Here is a 20,159-nt window from a genome sequence, read left to right as displayed (position 1 = left end):
GTGAGATTCTTATACCCTATCTCACCTCTGGTCCCCTCTTCCCTAAAGAATCCAGGCCGATGAACTGGGACCTCATAGCCTATGTATAAGAACAGCCTTCTGCACAGAGTAGTAGTGGAGATTCCAAGGCCCAGGAGCCCAAGACTACATGATAGCTGACCTCAGAGCTGGGCCTAAGTGAGGTCTTGTTGCTGGCTCTCAACTATGGGCCGCCCTCCCTCAGACCACTGCTTGTGAGTCAAAAGGGACCCTTGGTCCAGGCCCTTTGGGACCTCGCTTTTTAAAAGTGCAAATTAAGGGGTAAGATCACATCATCCCCTGGTGATTGGGTGACGGTGTCAATGGGGCCTTCAGGTACTGGGCAGAACATTGTGATATCACCTTCAGTCCTGGGGCACCGTCCACTCCATTCTCTCCTTGGGGCCCCACATCTCCTGGCTCACCCTGAAATTGAGAAATTATCAGTGAAAGCAAGCAGAGGTGCTAGCCTGGAGCCACGGGGCCTTGTGCTTAGGCCTCCTAGTGAACGTGGTCCTTCTGGGCTGGGAGACGGAGGTCAAGTCTCTCCCTAGTCCAAGGGATTTAGGATCATGATAAACCCTTCTAGTCTGGGTCTTGGCACAAACTTGGGGCAGCTCAAGAGACAGTGTGTGTTTGTGTGTGTGTGTGTGTGTGTGTGTGTGTGTGTGTGTGTGCAGATGCACATGTGTGTGCAGATGCACATAAAAGTGTGGACGTCGGGACCTCTGGGTGTCATTCCTTAAGCACCACCCATAGTTTCTTTGTTTTTGTTTTTGAGACAGGATGTATTTCCCTGGCCTGGAAATCACTACATAGGTAAACCTGGCAGCCACTAAGCCCCAGGGAGCTGTTGGTCCACCTCCTCAGTGCTGAGGAGCTACCATGCTTGCTTTCTTAAATAAATAAACTTACTTTTTTATTTATTTACTTATTTTTGGGTTTTTTTTCGAGACACAGTTTCTCTGTGGCTTTGGAGGCTGACCTGGGACTAGCTCTTGTAGACCTGGCTGGTCTTGAACTCACAGAGATCCACCTGCCTCTGCCTCCCGAGTGCTGGGATTAAAGGCGAGTGCCACCACTACCCGGCCAATAAACTTACTTTTTAAATTTAGCTTTTGAGACAGCTCTGGCTGTCCTAGAACTCACAGAGATCCACTTGCTTCTTTTGGAGTGCTGGGATTAGATGAAAGTGCCATCACACCTAGCCCCCCTTTTAAAAATGTTGGTTCTGGAGATCAAATTTATGTCCTTGCGCTTGCAAGGCAGACATTTTAATGACAGCAATCTCTTCAGTGTCTTGGGCTTTTTTTTTTTTTTCTTCTTGAGTCAGAGTCTCACTTTGAAGCATAGACTAGCCTCAAACTCAGATCCTCCTGCCTCAGCCTCTGAGTGCTGAGATTATGGGTGTGTACCACCATGCTTGGTCCAAGAGACATTTTGGAGGAAGGCTGGCAAGGGCGTGGTGGCTGTGACAAATGGTTTGGGGATCAAGGTGTGAAGATAACATCCTATTCCCAGCTTGGCACTAGGCAGGGGATGGAGGGACTAAGGTGGGAACCAAGAGGACTTAGGGTAAGGGGAGACTGATGGCCTGGATGAGAAGCCAAGTTGCTGCCAGGGTGTCTGGAGCCCACTGCTTTTTCCCTCTGGCCTGTCCTGGGAATTGGCCCACAGCCCCATGATGTGAAAGGGCCAGGATTAGGGGCATCTCTAGGTAGACGGTAACTTTGGAGGGTGGAGGGTAGAGGAAGAGGGTGTATACTTACCTTGGGCCCTGGGGGTCCAGGGAGTCCTGGCTGGCTGGGCATCCCATCATCTCCCTGAGAAGATAACAGCTGAGGCTGAAGGTGGACATGTTGGCCACATTTTGAGTGGTCCAGCTGGCCCCTACCTGCTCTAGTCTCGCTGCACACCTGTCTGGTCCAGGCAGGCACTCCCCGCACTTAGCCCTCTAAGGCAGGGTCTGAGTCAGAACCATCTCAGTCCCTACAAGCAGCCTAGAACCAGCTTCAGGAGGTTTCTGCAGACACGGGATGGACAAGTGAACGGGAGCAAGTGAACTGATTCAGCAAACAGCTGGTGAGCATCCTTAGGGACAAGAGCATGGACAGTCCCTGATCCCTAGACACGAGGGCAATAAACAGAAGGCACTGTGCCTAGAAGGAGACGGTGGGGAAAGCACGTGGAGAGGAACTCAGGGCAGCCTTCTGGAGCATGGGGCAGTGTATCCTGAAGCTTGCTTTGATGGTTGTGAAGCTTTGGAGTCCACCTATTTCTGCCTCTCAATGCTGAGGTTACAGACACACACAGCCATGCCTGGCTTTTCCCTTGGGTGCTAGGGATTCTTACTCAGGTCCTCATGCTGAACCATCTCCCCAACCACTGAACCATCTCCCCAGCCACTGAACCATCTCCCCAACTCCTAGCAAAGGGGATTTTTTTTTTTTTGAGATAGGGTTTCTCTGTGGCATTGGCGGCTGTCCTGGAACTATCTCTGTAGACCAGGCTGGTCTAGAGCTCACAGAGATCTGGCTGCCTCTGCCTCCCGAGTGCTGGGATTAAAGGCGTGCGCCACCATGCCCAGCCAGCAAAAGGGATTTTTAAGACAGTGAAATGACTGTTAGCTATGTCCCTGGAGGGCACACATTTGTCCCACAACCGCATTGGGTACCTTCCTGTCAACCGTGGACTTTAGGGTACAATGTGTCAATGTGATTTCCTCAATTGTGACACACCCACCACTCTGACAGGGGATGTTGACCATAAGGGAAGCTCCAGGAGGTCTACACATGAGAGGCAGAGGCGGTGGGGGTGGGACTGCTGTGCTGGGGGTGGGCAGGGCGAGTGTGTGCTGCCCATACAAGAAAGCTCTGTATTTTTCCCTCAATTTTGCTTCCAATTTAAAATTACATAGAAAATAAAGTGTTTTTTTTTTTTTTTAAACCAGAACCAGGCAGTGGTGGTGCATGCCTTTAATCCCACCAGCCAGATCTCTGAGTTCAAGGCCAGCCTGGTCTATAGAGTGAGTTCCAGGAGATCCAGGGCTACACAGAGAAATCATGTCTCAAAACACCACCACCACCACCACCACCACCACCACCACCACCACCACCACCACCACCACCAAAACCAACCAACCAAAGAAACCCACAACCAAACAACCCCCCCAAACCCCCAAAACAACAACAAACCCAAATAGCCAAGGTGTCTTGTGATTGAACCCTCATAGTCTGATGTGAAGTCAAGGCAGGAAAGGTCTGCCATGCCCCCATTTAACAGGTGAGTAAACTGACATGCAGTAACCTGTCTCTCATTTGAACTGGGTCTCCTGACCTCACTGCCTATGTTTCACTGGGCAAGTTGGGAGAAGAAGGTGGGAAGTGGGGCCAAGGAGCTGAATACGCACCTTGGGTCCTGGAGGTCCCTTGGGGCCCTGGAACAAGAGAAGAGAGGTGTTAGATGCAGGGTGGGGGGTGTGAAGGTAGGAAGGTCAGGGTTCGAGTTCAAGGTCATCCTTGGCTACATAGTGAATTTGGGGCCAGTCTGGGTTACATGGGACCTTGTCTCAAACAATCCAAATAAGGGCTGGTGAGATGGCTCAACCAGTAAAGGAACTTGCTGCCCAACACTTATGATCTTAGTTTAATCCCTGGAACCCACATAGTGGGAGGAGAGAATCAATGTCTCCAAGTTGTTCTCTGACCTCCATGCTGGTGGTGTGGTGTCTGTGTGTCCACATACATATACAGGCACACATCCACCCCACCCCACCATAAAAATAAAAAACCCAAATAAAACAAAGGAAAACAAAAACAAGACCCAAAACTAAAGGAAATAAAAAGAAAACCCAGGGAGTTGGAGAGATGGCTCAGTGGTTAAGAGCACCACATGCTTTTCCAGAGGTCCCAGGTTCAATTTCCAGCACCCACATGGTGGCTCACAATTGTCTTTAACTCTAGTTTCAGGGGAATCTGACATCCTCACACAGACAAAACAACAATGCACAGAAAACAAACAAACAAACAATCGACAATACTCCCACAAGCCCCCAAAACAGTGCAAAGGGATCTGAAGCCCTCTTCAGGGTTCCAAGGGAACTAGGCACCCATGTGGTTCACAAATTTATATGCAGGCTAAAGATTCATATACATAAAACAATAAAATGATAATAAATGATGTAAAAAAAAACCCAAACCCAAGCAACCACACCTCCAAAAGAAAACAAAAGAAAAAAAGGAACAAAATTCTGACACATCTAAAAACTTGGATACTGTGCTAAATGTGGGGGAAAAGTCATTCTGAAAGTTATATATGAGGCTTGGAGAGATGGTTCAATGGTTAAGAACACCGAGTTCTCCAAGTACTCCTGGATCTGTCTTGTCATTTCCCTTTTATCAAGGGTGACACCACATCCCAGAGGAAGAGGCAGGCATGGCTAGAAGCAGAGATGTTCCGCCAAGTTCTAGGACAGACTCCTTGTGCCTTAAGCAGTGGCTGTGTCAGGGCTCAAAAGGTGACAGGTGACTCTCACCCAGGAAGGTAGCTTCGAGAACTCTGTCCAGGCAGGGACTGCCCGTCCACATCCCCACTGTGAGCAGAGCAAAGGGATGGGCACATAAGCATGTACACCTCCATAATCCTGGTGTGGTTATGTGATGGTGTGAAGGTTTATCTTGTCAACTTGATAGGTTCAGAATCACCATGGAAACACACCTCCAGGTATGCCTCTGAGGGCATTTCCAGAAAGGTTCAGCTGAAGAGGGACGATCCACTAAAAGTGGGCAACGCTGCCCCACGGACTGGGGTTCTGGACTGGATAAATGGAGGTGACTGAGCACCCATTCATAACTCTCTGCTTCCTGACTGTAGACACACTGTGATTGCATGCCTCAATCATCTCCTGCCACCACGCCATCCCCACCATGATGGACCAGCTGCCTCATGCTCCTGCCACCATGCTGTCCCCCACCATGATGGACTGTACCCTCAGACTATGAGCAAAAATCCATCTTTCTTTCTTTGTCTTCATTGCCATGTATTTTGTCATAGCAATGAAGGAAGTAGCTATTACAGTGGAAAAGAGGCTTCCTTGTAAACAGCCGGGACACTCACCATCTCGCCATCTTGTCCAGGCTCTCCTTTGGGACCCTAAGGAGGTATGTGAAAATATCAGTGAGTGACCCAAAGATGTCACATTAACTGAGCCTGAATCTCATGCCAGGACATGAGCCCTTAGAGCAAGGGTTCTAAGTAGAGCATCCAAATTCACCTTCTTTCAACTCTGAGACTTGGTTGTTATTGTTCTCACTTCACAGATGAGAAGGTTGAGGCTTTGGGAGTTATGCACCTAATGTGACAATGGATGGATGAGCCAATTGAGAGGACCTGCCTGATGGGGACCCCTGGTGGCAGTCTAGTAGAAGTCCTGCACTGGAGGGAAGGATGGATTGGAGCTGGGCTAGGATGAGAGAACTATTTTCTGTGGACTGGCCTCACATGGCCTTTGGGAGAAACTGAGGCACAGTAGTTAGTATTGAGGGAGAGGGGTAGGGAGAGGAATAGGGGTTGGTGGAGAATTTCAGATAAAGGGCTCCCCTGAGGGTATCTTGGTCAGAGCTGGGGTGAGGATTTAGACTGAGCTTGCAACTCAAGGTTGGGGTCCATGGGTCTTTTAGGGTTAGACTTGGGCATGGGGTCAGGCTCAGGGGGAGAGTCTGGATAATAGTCTGAGCTGGAGCATGGGACAGGATTTGAGGTCAAGGTCTTGATTAGGGCTAGGAAGCAGCTCTGTGTCCGATTGAAGGGTTGGTTGGCATAAGGGTCTGGTGGGCTTGGGGTTAGAGTTGGGTCTAAAGTTGAGTGTGTGCACTGGGTAATGGTTGGCGTTGGGCCTACTAGGAATAATGCTGGTTTGCAGTCTGCTTTTGGGGTCAGGGTTCAGAGTGTGTGCCAACATAGGACCAGCTCTTGGAGGCCCCAGTTCCATGTCCTCTCTTACCGCTGGGCCTTGAGCTCCTCTGGGGCCATCTTTCCCAGTGTCACCAGGAGGGCCCCGGGCCCCAGGTGGTCCAGGGGGCCCAGGTGGTCCTGCAGCTCCATCTTGCCCTTGGGCTCCCTGAAAGACATATGGTTCGACTTGACCCTGAGGGCGAGGGTGAGGGGTTCTAGCTTCCAGAAAGGGGCTGTTTTAGATGGGCAACTCCATGCCTTCCTTTTCTCCAGCCCTTTGATATTGGGCTCTGGCTGCTTCTGGTAGCTGCAGGAGGGGACCTTGGTGGAACAGACCAACAGGACCTTGCTGCCACCTTCTCTATGTCTGAAGCCTGGATCTGTTGTCAGGAGGGGAAATGACATGTGCTGGGTGGGTGAGACAGAGTGTCTCTGGCAAGAACATACTGGTTTGTCCTCTGTCATTGCATTAAAAGTGGCAGGCGTGCATGAGTGGACATTTATTTTATGCTCACACACAACTGCATATGGACATTTGCAGTAGTTTTCTTTGTAATTGCCCAAAATGGAAACTTTCAAAATATCCTCCCATAGGCAAGATGCTGAGCTATGTGTCATATTATGGCATGTCACTCAGCAGTAAGCAAAAAAGGAACAGGCAAAGCCTAGTACTTGGGAGGTTGAGACAGGAGGATTGCTGTAAACTTAAGGCCAGTCTGAATTACAAAATGAGTTATAGAGCCAGACAGTGGTGGCACATGCCTTTATCCCCAGCACTTGCTGCCAGAGCCTGGTGATCTTAGTTTGATCTCCTCCCACACAGTGGGAAGTGACTCTTCCAGGTTGTTCTCTGACTTCAGTGCTTGTGCTGTGATGTGATGTGTGTCCACACATTCACATGCATGCACACACACATATGCAGATACACACATTCACATGCATGCACACACACATATGCAGACACAGACATTCATATGCATGCACACACACATTCACATGCATGCACACACATATGCAGACACACACATTCATATGCATGCACACACATATGCAGACACACACATTCATATGCATGCACTCACACATATGCAGACACACACATTCACATGCATGCACACACACATATGCAGACACACACATTCACATGCATGCGCACACACATATGCAGACACACACATTTACATGCATGCACACACACATTCACATGCATGCACACACATATGCAGACACACACATTCACATGCATGCACACACACATATGCAGACACACACATTCATATGCATGCACACACATTCACATGCATGCACACTCACATATGCAGACACACACATTCACATGCATGCACACACACATATGCAGACACACACATTTACATGCATGCACACAATTTACATACACACAATGCATGCACACACACATTTACATGCATGCACATACTTTTACATGCATGCATACACATTCACATGCATGCACACACACATTCACATGCATGCACACACACATTTACATGCATGCACTCACACTTATACACAAATACATATAATTAAAAAACCCCAAGCTGGTTGGGCGTTGGTGGTGCACGCCTTTAATCCCAGCACTCGGGAGGCAGAGGCAGGCGGATCTCTGTGAATTCAAGGCCAGCCTGGTCTACTGAATAAGTTCCAAGACAGTCTCCAAAACTACAGAAAAACACTGTCTTGAAAAACCAACCAACCAACCAACCAACCAACCAACCAACCAACCAAATCTAAACTGTAAACTCCAAACCAAAACAAAGGAAAACAAAAATTAAAACAACATACCCCATGGGAAAAAAAGAAGAAATTGGTTTCTGATTCATGAAAAAAATTGTGTACTGTAGGAAAAATATGCTTAAATGAAAAAAAAGTCTTCAAAAGTTATACATGGACCTAGAGAGATGGCTCAGCAGTTAAGAACACTATCTGCTCTTCCAGAGGACCAAGGTTCAATTCCCAGCACCCACATGGCATTTCATAACCGTCTGTAACTCTACTTCCAGAACCTCTGAGACCCTCTGGCCTCTGCAGGCACATGCTACCTTACAATAACATGGGCACACACACATATATAAATAAAAATATTAAATCCTAAAAATTACACCCTGAATGATTTCACTATATGATATTTTATTTTTATTTTACAAGACAGGGTTTCTCTGTGTAACAGCTCTGGCTGTTCTGGAACTGGATTTGTAGACCAGGCTAGCCCCAAACTCCCAGAGACCCACCTGCCTCTGCCTCCGGAGTGCTGGGATTAAAGGTGTGTGCCCAGCACCTGATATTCTTGAATGGAAAAGTTAAAGAGATGGAAATTAGTGTGTGAGGGCTAATGTATGTGAGTGTATGTGTTTAACTGTGTGTGCATGAATGTATGAGCGTGCGTAAATGACTGTGTTACATAAATGTGTGAACATGTGCCAGGGGCTAGGGATGGGGGGGGGCGAGCCTATGTAGGAAAGGAGAGCATGAGGAATCTTTGTGTGGGTTACATGAGTTCATATATGTAACACTGCATAGAAGAAAAAAATACCTGCACACACATCCACACACACTCATACACATATACCCCACGCACACACACAGGCAAGCACACATTCTGACACACACTCATTCACACATGTTCACACATTTATGTACACACAGTCAAGCACACACATTTACACACACTCATTTGCACACGCTCACACATTCATGCACACACAGTTAAACACATACACTCACATACATTAGCGCTCACACACTCATGTTCAAGCACAGACACTGGTGTACACACAAGCATGTGTAAACTGAGGAAATTTGAGTAAGGCTGGTGGGTTGACTCACCATCAGCTTCCAGACTGACAGGTTGGACCACAGTGGTGCTCGATGTCACCTTAGGTACAACCTCATGAAAGGTACACAGGGAATTATTTACTATACGTGCAAATGAATTTACGGTGGTTGCAAAATAGAAAGACAACAACAATGACAGCAGCAGGCAATGAAGGGCCACACAGTCTTAGGTCACACAGAATCCCTGACTGTCTAACCGATGTTAGTACCAGGTCAGACCTCAGGCATGCCAAACCCCCACTTCATGGCCTATGCTGCAAGAAGGGAAGCCCACAGTGTGACTGGCACAGGTGATGGGTCATGGCGCAGTGTTTCCTGACTTTCTGGCAACCAAGAAAGGAAGAAGCCTTATGTGAATCCAGCAAGCGCTTACTGTAGAGTGAAACTGGTCTAATGCAGCTTCTGTGAACAGCTGGCTAGACCAAGCTCTCTCCCGCCATGCAGATGAAGTGCCTGGGGGAAGGCAATTGTTTATTTAGGGTTACTGAACTAAGAAAAACTGAGCCTTCTGTTACCAGGGCAACTGGTCTTTTAAAATTTTTTTTCTAGACAGGGTTTCTTTGTGTGGCCTTAGCTGTCCTGGAACTCACATAGATCCACCTACCCATGCCCCCTGAGTGCTGGGATTAAAGGCATGCACTATCATGCCCAGCTTTATTTTTTTAAATTAATTTTCATTTATTTAATGTGTGTTCATGGTTGTTTTACCCCCTGCATATATGTCTATGCACTGTGTGTACCTGGTGCCCATGGAGGTCAGGATTAGATCCCATGGAACTGGAGGTAAAGAGGATTGTGAGCTGCCATGTGGGTGCTGAGAATCGAACCTGGTTCCTCTGGAAGAGCAGTCGGTGCTCTTAACCGATCAGCCATCTTTCCAGCTTCTCTTTTTAGTTTTTCCTCCCATTGTGTGTGTGTGTGTGTGTGTGTGTGTGTGTGTGTGTGTGTGTGTTTTCGCATACATGGGCACACATATGTATGCAGGCATATGTATGTGTACTTGTACTTGTGGAGGCTTGAGGTCCATGTCAGGAATCATCCTCAGTAGCTCTTCCACCTTACAGTCCTCAGGGTCTCTCAGTCAGAGCCAGAGCTCAGTAGATGAGGCTAGTCTTGTTGGCCAGCTTGCCGTGGGGATCTTCTCTGCCTTCGAAAGCAGGAATTACAGGCGGGCTGCCATACCCACTGGGCACATTGTTTCAGTTCTAGGGATTTGGACCTCAGGCCAGAACTGCAACTGGTCTTTTTCAGATATTATTTTCAATCTGTGTCTCCTCCCCTTACCAGGAAAGAGCTCACCTCTCTAGCAAACTACATGTCACACTCAATTTCTCAATAAATGTCTGGCAGCTCTCTATGGCTACCACTCAGGTTTCCTGCTCAGTATGGCATGGCCAGGGCCCTGATCAAAGAGCTATAAGTCTAGACCCCAAATTAGTATTGCCATTAGGTCATCTGATCTCAGGCAAGATGAGTGGACATTCCTATTTCATTCAGTATTGAATCCAGAAGGATTCGATTCTCTCTCCTGCTGTTCATTTGCTCATAGCTCTGAGGCTCCAGATTGGGCACTCCTGGCTTGGACTCAATTTACCAAGACAGAAAGGAGTTTTGACTCTTGTACAGGCTTTTGTTTCTGTTTTTTTGAGACAAGGTCTCACTACGTAGACCTAGCCCTGGCTTGTTCAGAGCTTGCTATGTAGACCAGACTGGCCTTGAACTCACAGAGTACTGCCTGCTCTGCCTCCTGCTACTTGGAGTAAGGTGTGTACCACTTTATTTTCTTCCCCTAACCATTTCCCCCCTCTCTCCAGGATTGGATGGCTGAGGTCTGGCCCTGAAAACATAGGATGAGTAAGGGTTGAGGAGCACAGCAAACTAGCAGGCCAGGCCCCCTCACTCAGCTAATCTACCTTGAGGACATGGAGATTGTACCCACGATGATCTCTACTTATAAAACCTGCGTTGAGCCGTGGGAAAACCATCTAGATGGCAAACAGGTAGTGTGGTCAGAAAGTAGGAGAGGACTGCAAAAATCGCAAGGTAAAGTCACCTAATGCAGCCCAGAGAAAGACAGTCTGTGGCTGGGTATGCTGAACAGACCAATACCCATTTCTCCACCTCCTGTAACAGAACAGGACAGAAAACAGAACAACAGAACAGAAAACAGAACAGAACAGAACAGAACAGGAGTAGCATGCAGTAAGTGTGATACTAGGACCATACTGGGTGGAGCTCCTAACAGGTGTGGTAGCAGTTACTTCTGGCTTCTTAGAAAGCTGCTCCCAGAAGCCTAAGAACCCACTGCCAAATTGGGAGGAAACCCCAGGATGCATGGGAAGCCACACGTGGCTGCTTCCTAGCTGAGTGGGAACAGACACATCAACAATAACCTTGTGGGGGGGCATCATCACCTGGGCCCCCAGAACACTCTGCCTGCAACCATAAGAGAGATGTTAGTTAACTCCAGGGACCATGAGAAAGAAGGATGAATTGTCCTTTCAAGCCACAAAGCCTTTCTGTGGGGAGGGGAGTTAGTTATTAGATGGCTGGATACCATGACAGGAGGCAGGCTATTCCTGGGAAGGCAAGGAACTTTGGAAGAAATGCTCTATTTGGTGAACTTAGGACCAGATGGATCCTGGTTGTTGCAGGATGGGCAACCCTATCAGGAAGATTAACTTTCACAAATCCCATCTGAAACCAGTATTTCCCCAGCAGCCACAGAGTAATGCAAATATCCTTTCTTTGACTTCAGAGACCTCTCACCACCTCTGTGGCTTTGGTCCTGACCTCTGTCAGTGGCCCAACAAGAGACAGCTCTGCCTATCAAAACTTAGTCTGTCTCATGCCCCTGCCTGTTCCAGTTTTTGTTATCGCCATCAACACCCTGTGGACCCCACTGCTGTCATTTTATAAACCCTGGGTTCTGAGCCTTGAATATGCAGAGCTGGGTCTTACTTGCCCAGCCTGACCACAAAGCCCCAGCCTGTATGTTCCGCCCTTTCTCCCTCCCTCTCTTCATCTGCCATAGATGGTGTGCTCTGGGTCCAAGCAGCTCACTCCTTCTCCACCCAGTCCCGCCCTAAGATGGCAGACTGTTGGTGTGAGTGAGTGACCTTTGTGCAATATGTTCTGGGGCTCAAAACCTTTTTCCACGTGACCCAGTCTTTCTCTGGGCAGCTAATGCCTACCTCTTAGTTCCTGCAGTCAGGGTACTCTGCCCAGAAAATTTCAGAAATGGTAAGGACAGCTTGACTAGGGCTACTCAAGTGCTCCTCAGCCAAGACCCACTTTTAGGGACCACCTAAGATTCACTACAAACACTTATTGGTTCCTGGACCCAGGGGACACAGGTGGGCTGAAGGGGCACCTGTCTCCTGTCCCCATGCTGAGTGCTGCTGTCAATTATTGACACTTATGGTTATAATGAATCTTCATAGCGCTGAATCTGTGGGAATCTGGGTCTGAATCTCTGGGAAAAGTGACTTGTTAAAGTCGTGAGTCTGGGAGGTGACAGGGCTGACCTCAGGACCTTCACTTTTCCTGAGTGTCAGCTGTCTTGTGACATGGTCGGCATCTGGTTGGGACCAGGGCTAACCCCACTGTCTGGTTACCATGGTGACGAGCATGACAACCAGGATATCCGCCAGATAACTGTTATTTGTGTGGGAGGTAACAGCCTCAGTGGGATGAGGATACCTGGGGGTTCCCACGGGGTGGGGGGTACAAAAGTGGGGAGGAAGGGCTGTCTCGCTCGCCTTTTTTCTGGGGTAAGCTGTGGTGTTCTGGGACTCCCGAAGAAATGCTAGAAATGCCTTATTATAACAATATTAAACAAACCATGTGTAGTGGATGAGGGAGGTCGTGCTCCATTCTTACCCTCGGGCCAAAGTCTCCTGGTGCACCCTGGGAACCAAACACAGGAAAATCAATGGCCACTGATTACATTCTCCACATTTCGTCTTGAACATTCTCTATGTGCTTGGCATAAATTCTAATGAAAACAATAGGCAGGTCTTATTTTAAATCTTCATTTCCAATGAGGACAGTGGGACTCAAGGAGGCTAAGTAATATGCCCAAGGTCACATAGCCAGCATATTGAAGCCAGGCAGTTCCTCATCTATGGCTGCACCCCAGACATTCAAGATCTCAGACACAGTGTGGCCTGTGGGTAGCTGCTCCCACTGTGTCCGATTGCAATTTTTGAACCCTGGACTAGGGAGAGATAAAGTCATTATCTTTGAAATGGCTTATGCAGTCCCAGAGTTGTTTCTACGGCTTTGGTAGCATCATCCAGAACCTGCCAAGAAGATGATCACAATACCTACCAGTTGCACCAGCGTCTCATCCACCCGCCAACAAAGACCGTTCAGACCATGACCTCATGAGACCTCCCCATAGCTCTGTGAGGCCGCTTTGATACAGATGGACAAACTGAGGTCCTTGCATCTGGGCGACTTGCCAAAACCACACAGTAGTGGATCTGGAATTCGAGGAGAGTCTGAGCCACCAGGTCCTGTGTCTTTCCATGGCTTTCTCAGTGAGGGGCACTGATTGGTTTGTCCCTGAGTGGCCACATCACTAAGGCATAGTGGCCCTGCCACTCTGAGCTCTGCTCTGGTACCTCTTCCTCCAGATCCCACCATCATGTCCACACACATGTCTTCTGCTTCTTTCCAAGGAGCTTGGTTGGTCCTATGTTTAATGCCAAGTACCAAAGGGGTAATTGCCCAGAACTGTCAGAGGATTTATTTATTTATTTATTTATTTTTGAGACAGGGTTTCTCTGTGAAACAGTCCTGACTGTCCTGGAACTCACTTTGTAGACCAGGCTGGCCTTGAACTCACAGAGTTCTGCCTCCCAAGTGCTGGGATTAAAGGTGTGTGCCACCACTGCCCGGCCGAGCTGTCAGATTTTGTGTCCAGAAGCAGAAGCATGCAGTCCTCTCAAGGGTAGTGGCTCTTTGGAGTCTAGGCTCCATCTACCAGTGGATGGGCCATCCATTGTTATATCCATCTGTCTGTTTACTCATTTAATTACTAACTCGTTCATCTTTCCACTCATCTACCTACACACCCACCCACCCATCCATCCATCCATCCATCCATCCATCCATCCATCCATCCATCCATCCATCTACTTCATGAGGGCTGTCAAGATAGCTCTTTGCCATTTGTGTCCCTAAAATGGTGTCTTCCCCACAGATACACCATCCATCATCACCGAAGTTCACATTCCAAGCTCTCTAGGCTCCAGCTGATTGCACAAACTACGTTTGTTTTGTTCTGCTGGGACACCAGAATCCAGATCCAATCCTCCCAGCATATGGTATATGAGCTTGTGGCCCTTTTTAGAGCTAGGCATTGTTTGCTCCGCTCTACAGATGGGGAATTGGAGGCTTGGGGGTGGAGGGCTGACTTGCTCAATTCTCCACTCTGGAGCTGAGGTTTACAGTTGGCTGCTGGCATCCTTCATCAGTACACAGTGTCCAAACAGCAACCGGCTGCACTTACCTTTTCCCCCTTGGGGCCTGGAAGTCCCTGAGCAAGAAAGACAGAGAAAGAACAGGCATGAGTGAGGTGAGTTAGGCTGGCTCCACTCTGGCTGACCCATGGCTGTGAGGGCAGAGGGACGTGTGGGGCTAGCAGAACTGTGAGCATCTGAGTGGAACACGGCACAGGCCTGTCAAACTGTCCTTCCTGTCTCTGGAAGCTCCCACACCTGCCCTCAGCATGATGGAGGTGAGGGTTTGGGGTCAGCAGCAAGGGTCCACAGGCATCCTCTGGATAGCAAAAGGGTGCTACACTAGTTTTCCTGCCTAGAGGGCACACATATTCCATGCTTTGTCTGCAGGGAAGGAGGCCATTGTCCATAGTCTCCAGAATACTTGCCTTTAAGAGCAGCAGCCCCTTAAATTTTAGGCTCCATCCATCTATCCTTCAATAGGTCACCCAGCCACCCACCCATTTATCCATACAGTACTCATTTACCCATCTATTCACACATTCATGTATGCATTCATTCATTTATCTACCCATCATTTACTTACTCATTCATCTGTCCCATTCATCTATCCACTCATCTATTAGCCTACTCACCTACCCATCCACTCATTTATCCAGGCATTCACTCATTTGCTTACCCATCCATCCATCCATCCATCCATCCATCCATCCATCCATCCATCCATCCATATATCCACCTACCTACCTATCAATCTTCTCAACCCCATCCATGCACTCATTTATCCACTTATCTACCCATCTATCCGTCCTTTCTACCACCCATCCATCTGACCTATCCATTAATCCATCCATTCACCACCCACCTACCAGCACACCTATCTGCCTACCTGTTTGCCCACACCCTATTATTTATTTAATTGTGCTTATACTTCCTTGTGCACCTTGTTCACCTGCTGAGGGTGCCTGTGGAACGTGGGCTACTGGAACCGTATTGAGAACTTTTCAGCCTGACGCCCATTAGGGAAGTCTTGAGAATGTATTAGACATTCTGTGTCTAGGGCCTGTTGGGATGGACTTGTAGACTTTGAGGGCTGACAACATGCTGGAGACTGTGCTACCCATGGTTCTCCATAACTCCCTAACATCCCCTAGGAGAGGATGCTTAGAGGCAAGAAGGGGAAAGGGCATCTCCATGGTTGCTCAAACAGCAGATGGTGGAGATGGATTTGAACTCACATGACAAGTGGCTTTGTCTTGCTATACTATGTCTAGCTGCTGAACTAACTTCCCAATCCCCTCAGGTGTCCCATGGTCACTCCACTCCCACAGTGGCAGTCCTACCCCGGGACCATCTAGCACTGTTGTGGTGACTTACTGGCTTTCCGTCCAGACCCAGAGGTCCCTGGAACATGAGAGAGAGAGAGCAAGGGTTACACACAGGAACATTCTTTCCATGTCTTAGATCCCCAGTGTATTATATAGTGACAAGAAAGCAAAGCCTGTCCTGAGCCCTGAGGTCAGGGTACATCCCATGTGGCCAGGGTAGGGGATGGGGGGAGGGCATTTGAGTGTAGTCACAATCCCCTCCTCTGATAACAGAAGCCCAGTTCTTTTCTAAAGCCCTCTCCCCATCATTAGGTGGGACTGTTGAGGGTGGGCAATGACCATGCTCTCGTCAGGGTGACAGGTGCAGGCCTAGAATGCAAGCTGATCCATGAGCATCATGCCTGGGACTTCAAACAGTGCTCTTAAGGGGAAAGGGGGCTTTTTTCCTTCAACAGGTTTGAACTAGGGTTCCTTGGCCCCACCATGTGTCTTGAGAGAGCGAGAGAGAGCAAGAGCGAGCCACAGAGAAGAAAGCAGAGCTGAGAGTCGGAGAGAAAGAACAGCGCTGAGAACTCGCAGCTATATTGCTGCTGTGGTCCTGCACACTTTTGTACACTTGGGTTTCCCTTAAGCCAGCTTGACTTAAGTAGCTGCCACGTAGACTGGATGACCCTGGAAGACAGTATTCTGCTGTGACATGTGACAGTGAGGGCTGAGAGAAACTAGACGATACTGGGGCCAGGGCTGAGAGTAGGGTATCTTAGGACCACCAGGCCTCTGTGGTGTCTGAAGAGGGCCACTGACCCTAAGGGACACTCTTTGCCTGTCTATTCCCCTGTCCACTGAACATGTCTCATCCTGTCTCCCTCTAGGGCTAGAAGGATACACCATGTGGAGATTCTGCAGACCAGAGTTGCTTGGTCACTGCAAGCCCCTGTCTTCATTCTATTGTCCCTGAATCCCCACATGTATATTACCTTTTTTTATATAAGAAATGTTTCAGTTTAACGTGTACTTCACCTTTGACCCCAGGAGCATTGCCTGCAGCCCCACACTTCTGAGTCTTTGCCCATATCGTCCCTGCTGCCTGGCTCACCTTCTTCTCTCTGCATATCCTTCTTTTTTTCTTAAGATTTACTTATTTTATGTATTTGCTATCCTATCTGCATGTATACCTGCATGCCAGAAAGAGGGCATCAGGTTCCATTATAGATGGTTATGACCCACCATGTGGTTACTGGGAATTGAACTCATGACCTCTGGAAGAGCTGTCAATGCAATTAATGGCTGAACCCTCTCTCCATCCTATTTGTTTGTTTTTGTTTTTTGAGACAGGGTACCCTGGAACTGGCTCTGTAGACCAGGCCTGCCTCAAACTCAGAGGTCCGCCTGCCTCTGCCTCTACTGAGATTAAAGGTGTGACACCACTCTCTCTAGCTTGGTCACTCCTTTCCCATGAAACCTTCCAGGTTTCTCAACATCCTAGAGTCCGGTCATCTGTCCCTGTTCCTGACAATATAGTCTGATGGTTGCATGTGACACATGGTTAATGTGTGTTCTACACAAGTTCTACAACAGCCAAAAAGAAAGTTTCTTCTCTCAAGCACACGAGTGAGGCCTGACATTGAACATGTGGCCAGGGCATGCTTGGGTCAAACATTCCTCATCAGAAAACCTGAGCTTCAGGCTGTGACTGCAGCTCAGATGGTAGAGTATTTGCCAAGCATGCACAAAGCTCTGAGTTCAATCCCCAATACCACATAAAAACCAGGCACACCTGAAATCCCAGCCTTCAGAAAGTGGAGGCAAGAGGATATGTAAGTTCAAGGTTATCTTCAACTGCATAGTGAGTTCAAGGCCAGCCTAAGCTACACTGGACCCTGATTCAAAATCTGAAATTTCAAGTAGCAACACAATGCCCATGTAGACTCTTTCAAGTGGTGAAACTTTGCTTCATGCCCACAATTATTTGACTTAGTTCATTAGCAGCAGTTTCTGAGTAGAAGGTATATTTGACACGTCAGGGGTTTTGTGTTTAGACTTGGGTCCCATCATCATACATATGCAAATACAGGTTGAGTATTCTTCATCTAAAAAGGCTTGGGATACATGTATTTTGGAATTTTCTTTTTTGCATTTTGTAATATTTGCATTTACATAATGAGATATATTAGAGACGGTCCCAAGTGTAAACACAAAATGCATTTCATATATTTTATTTGCATATTATCCACCTATCTTGAAGGCAATTTTGCATGATATTAATGATTCTGTCTGTTAAGCACAATGTCATGCTGTAGAATTTTCCAGTTGGCGTTTTATGCTGACACTCAAAAAGTTTCCGACTTTGGAGCACTTCAGATTTGTAGATGAGGGGTGTCAACCTGTCACATGAGGGAGGAAGGAGAAATGGGACAGAATAATAAACGAGTCCTGGCACATCACAGCCAAGAAGGGGGCAAGTTCAGCTTTGGGTTTCGGGTAGTGGAAATGGTTAGGGAGAACTAGCTGGGGAAATACTACCTGGGGATTCGGAACTAGTTTGGATGCGGGCAGAGAAGGGTTCAACTAAGGTGGAAACAGGGAGTGCTAGGGACAGAGCTGACCCAGGGCCATGACCGGCAGAGGTGGTTCTGGGCTCATCTCTGATGAGACTGGGGTAAGAAAGGTGTCCCCAGGCCTCTGAGTTAATGCCCCTTCCGGGTGAGTGGGTGGGTCTCCAAGAGACTGCTGAGTGAGGGTGGTTACTGGGAGTCGGTGGCCACTGAGGAGTGGGGCTGAGAGATAGGTAAAGGAAGGGACATCCCATTTTGTAGTCAGATGGACCTGCCTGCCATGATGATGCGCTTCGGATGTCCCTTCTGTCCTGGGGCAGACGTGGGAAGGGGGTGGGGGGGACTGAGTTGCTCTGAGCTGTGAAACTTCCTAGGCTGGAAACTACTCAGCCTCCTCTACCTCCCTCAGACTGATGCCCCACGGTCCACTGTCCTGTAGACTTGTCCACGGAGAGATTCTACAGTCCAGGGAGCTCGAGAAACACTTAGTTTCACTCTGTGAAGCATGCTTCTTTCCCATAAGGTTTGTCCAAATCATTTTCTAGTTTGTGGGTTTCCAGTTTCATGGGAGCCCCTGCCTCCCATCTCAGGGCCTGGTTGAGACTAAGCATAACAACACAGGTATGAGGCTATATGGACTGTTTACAAAGTAGGCATTCCCTTGGGCTGGAAAAGGGCTTAAGCCTGGCTTTAGGAAGAGCTAGGAGACAAACTGGTTAATTCCAGAACAAATCTGGCTGTTGTGTGGTCAGGCTAGTGAAGGTAGGACAGAGTGCAGGCAGACTGGAAGGACAGAGCCCCAGATTGACTGTATGCACACTTTGGTGGCAGGATTAGGGCTGGGTATCTCTCCCATCAAGGCAATTCACCCACCCCTGTCCCAGACAACGGGGAACCAACAATCAGCTACTCCCGACCTTCTTGAATTTCCTGCAAGAAACACCAAGGAGTAAAGTAGCTTGTGCCTCGCTTGGCCTGGGTTCAAATTTCTCCTCCGACCCCTGCAACCCTGCCTGTGGGAACCCCCCTCTTTCTTGATCAAAGCCATAGGATCCACCAGAGGTTTTCAACACCTTCTGCCCTCCGTGAAACCCCACAGCTGTTTACAAGTTTCAGTTCTGCTTGAAGTCTCTTTTCCTTGAGGAGATCAGCTGGCTTCCGGATGTTTCTGGATGTTCGAGAAGCAAATAAAACCGCAGGCTGCACAAGAATTGAAAGCAAAGCCCCAGGCAGGTTTAGTCTCCTGCCTCACTCAGTGGCCAGGACAGCCAGGGCTTCAGCTTATCTGTAAGGCATGCTGTTCTCTTAAGTAACAAGTTCAAGTTGAGTCCCAGGTCAGCCTCCCTTTTTTCTTCCTCTCCTAGATCAATGCAAGACAGGGGATAGCTACAGGCTAGCTAACAGGGAATCGGTGTTTGAATTGGCCCTGGAAGAGGCAGTGCTGGGAGTGAACTTCATGTGACTTTCTGAGTGAGTAGGCTGTGTCACCTACTGACTTTTTTTTTTTTTTTTTTTTTAAATTCAAGGTCTCACATTATAGCCCTGGCTGGCCTGGAACTCACTACTGCAGACCAGGTTGGCCTCAGATTCAGAGATCCACTTGCTTCTGCTTCCAAAATGCTAGGATTAAAGATGTGAGCCATGACTCCTGTCACCCTTTAAAAAATTATTTGGGGCTGGAAAGATGGCTCAGTGGTTAAGAGCACTTGCTGATGTTGCAGGGAACCTGGGTTTGGTTCCCAGAACCTACATGATGGTTCACAACCCTTGGTAACTCCAGTTCAGTTCCAGAGATCTGATGCCCTCTGGTCTCCATGGGCACCAGGCAGGCATGTGGTACACATGCATGCATACAGGCAAAACACATAAATAAATAAACAAATAAATAATAGGAGGTCCGTTCATAAAAAATAACTTATTTTATTTTTAATTATGTGTATGTGTACCAACAGAGGCCAGAAGAGGACGTTGGATCCCTTGAAGCT

The 20,159-nt window shown here is 48.1% G+C and overlaps 1 protein-coding gene across 1 annotated transcript in view; it reads right to left on the bottom strand.

The window, feature by feature from the left end:
* The window catches only part of Col23a1 (collagen type XXIII alpha 1 chain), a 287,845-nt gene that overhangs the window by 14,453 nt on the left and 253,233 nt on the right, over positions 1-20,159 (bottom strand). Inside the window, 8 exon segments of the mRNA XM_035448111.1 lie at positions 382-444; positions 1,788-1,862; positions 3,428-3,454; positions 5,134-5,169; positions 6,020-6,136; positions 12,706-12,732; positions 14,342-14,368; positions 15,669-15,695. Coding sequence (XP_035304002.1) covers positions 382-444; positions 1,788-1,862; positions 3,428-3,454; positions 5,134-5,169; positions 6,020-6,136; positions 12,706-12,732; positions 14,342-14,368; positions 15,669-15,695 — 399 coding nt within the window.

The sequence above is a fragment of the Cricetulus griseus genome, chromosome 7 (assembly GCF_003668045.3).
Source record: "Cricetulus griseus strain 17A/GY chromosome 7, alternate assembly CriGri-PICRH-1.0, whole genome shotgun sequence".
In the NCBI taxonomy this organism is placed as follows: domain Eukaryota; kingdom Metazoa; phylum Chordata; class Mammalia; order Rodentia; family Cricetidae; genus Cricetulus; species Cricetulus griseus.
Note: the sequence above shows the minus strand (reverse complement) of the source record. Positions and strands in the feature narration are given on the sequence as shown.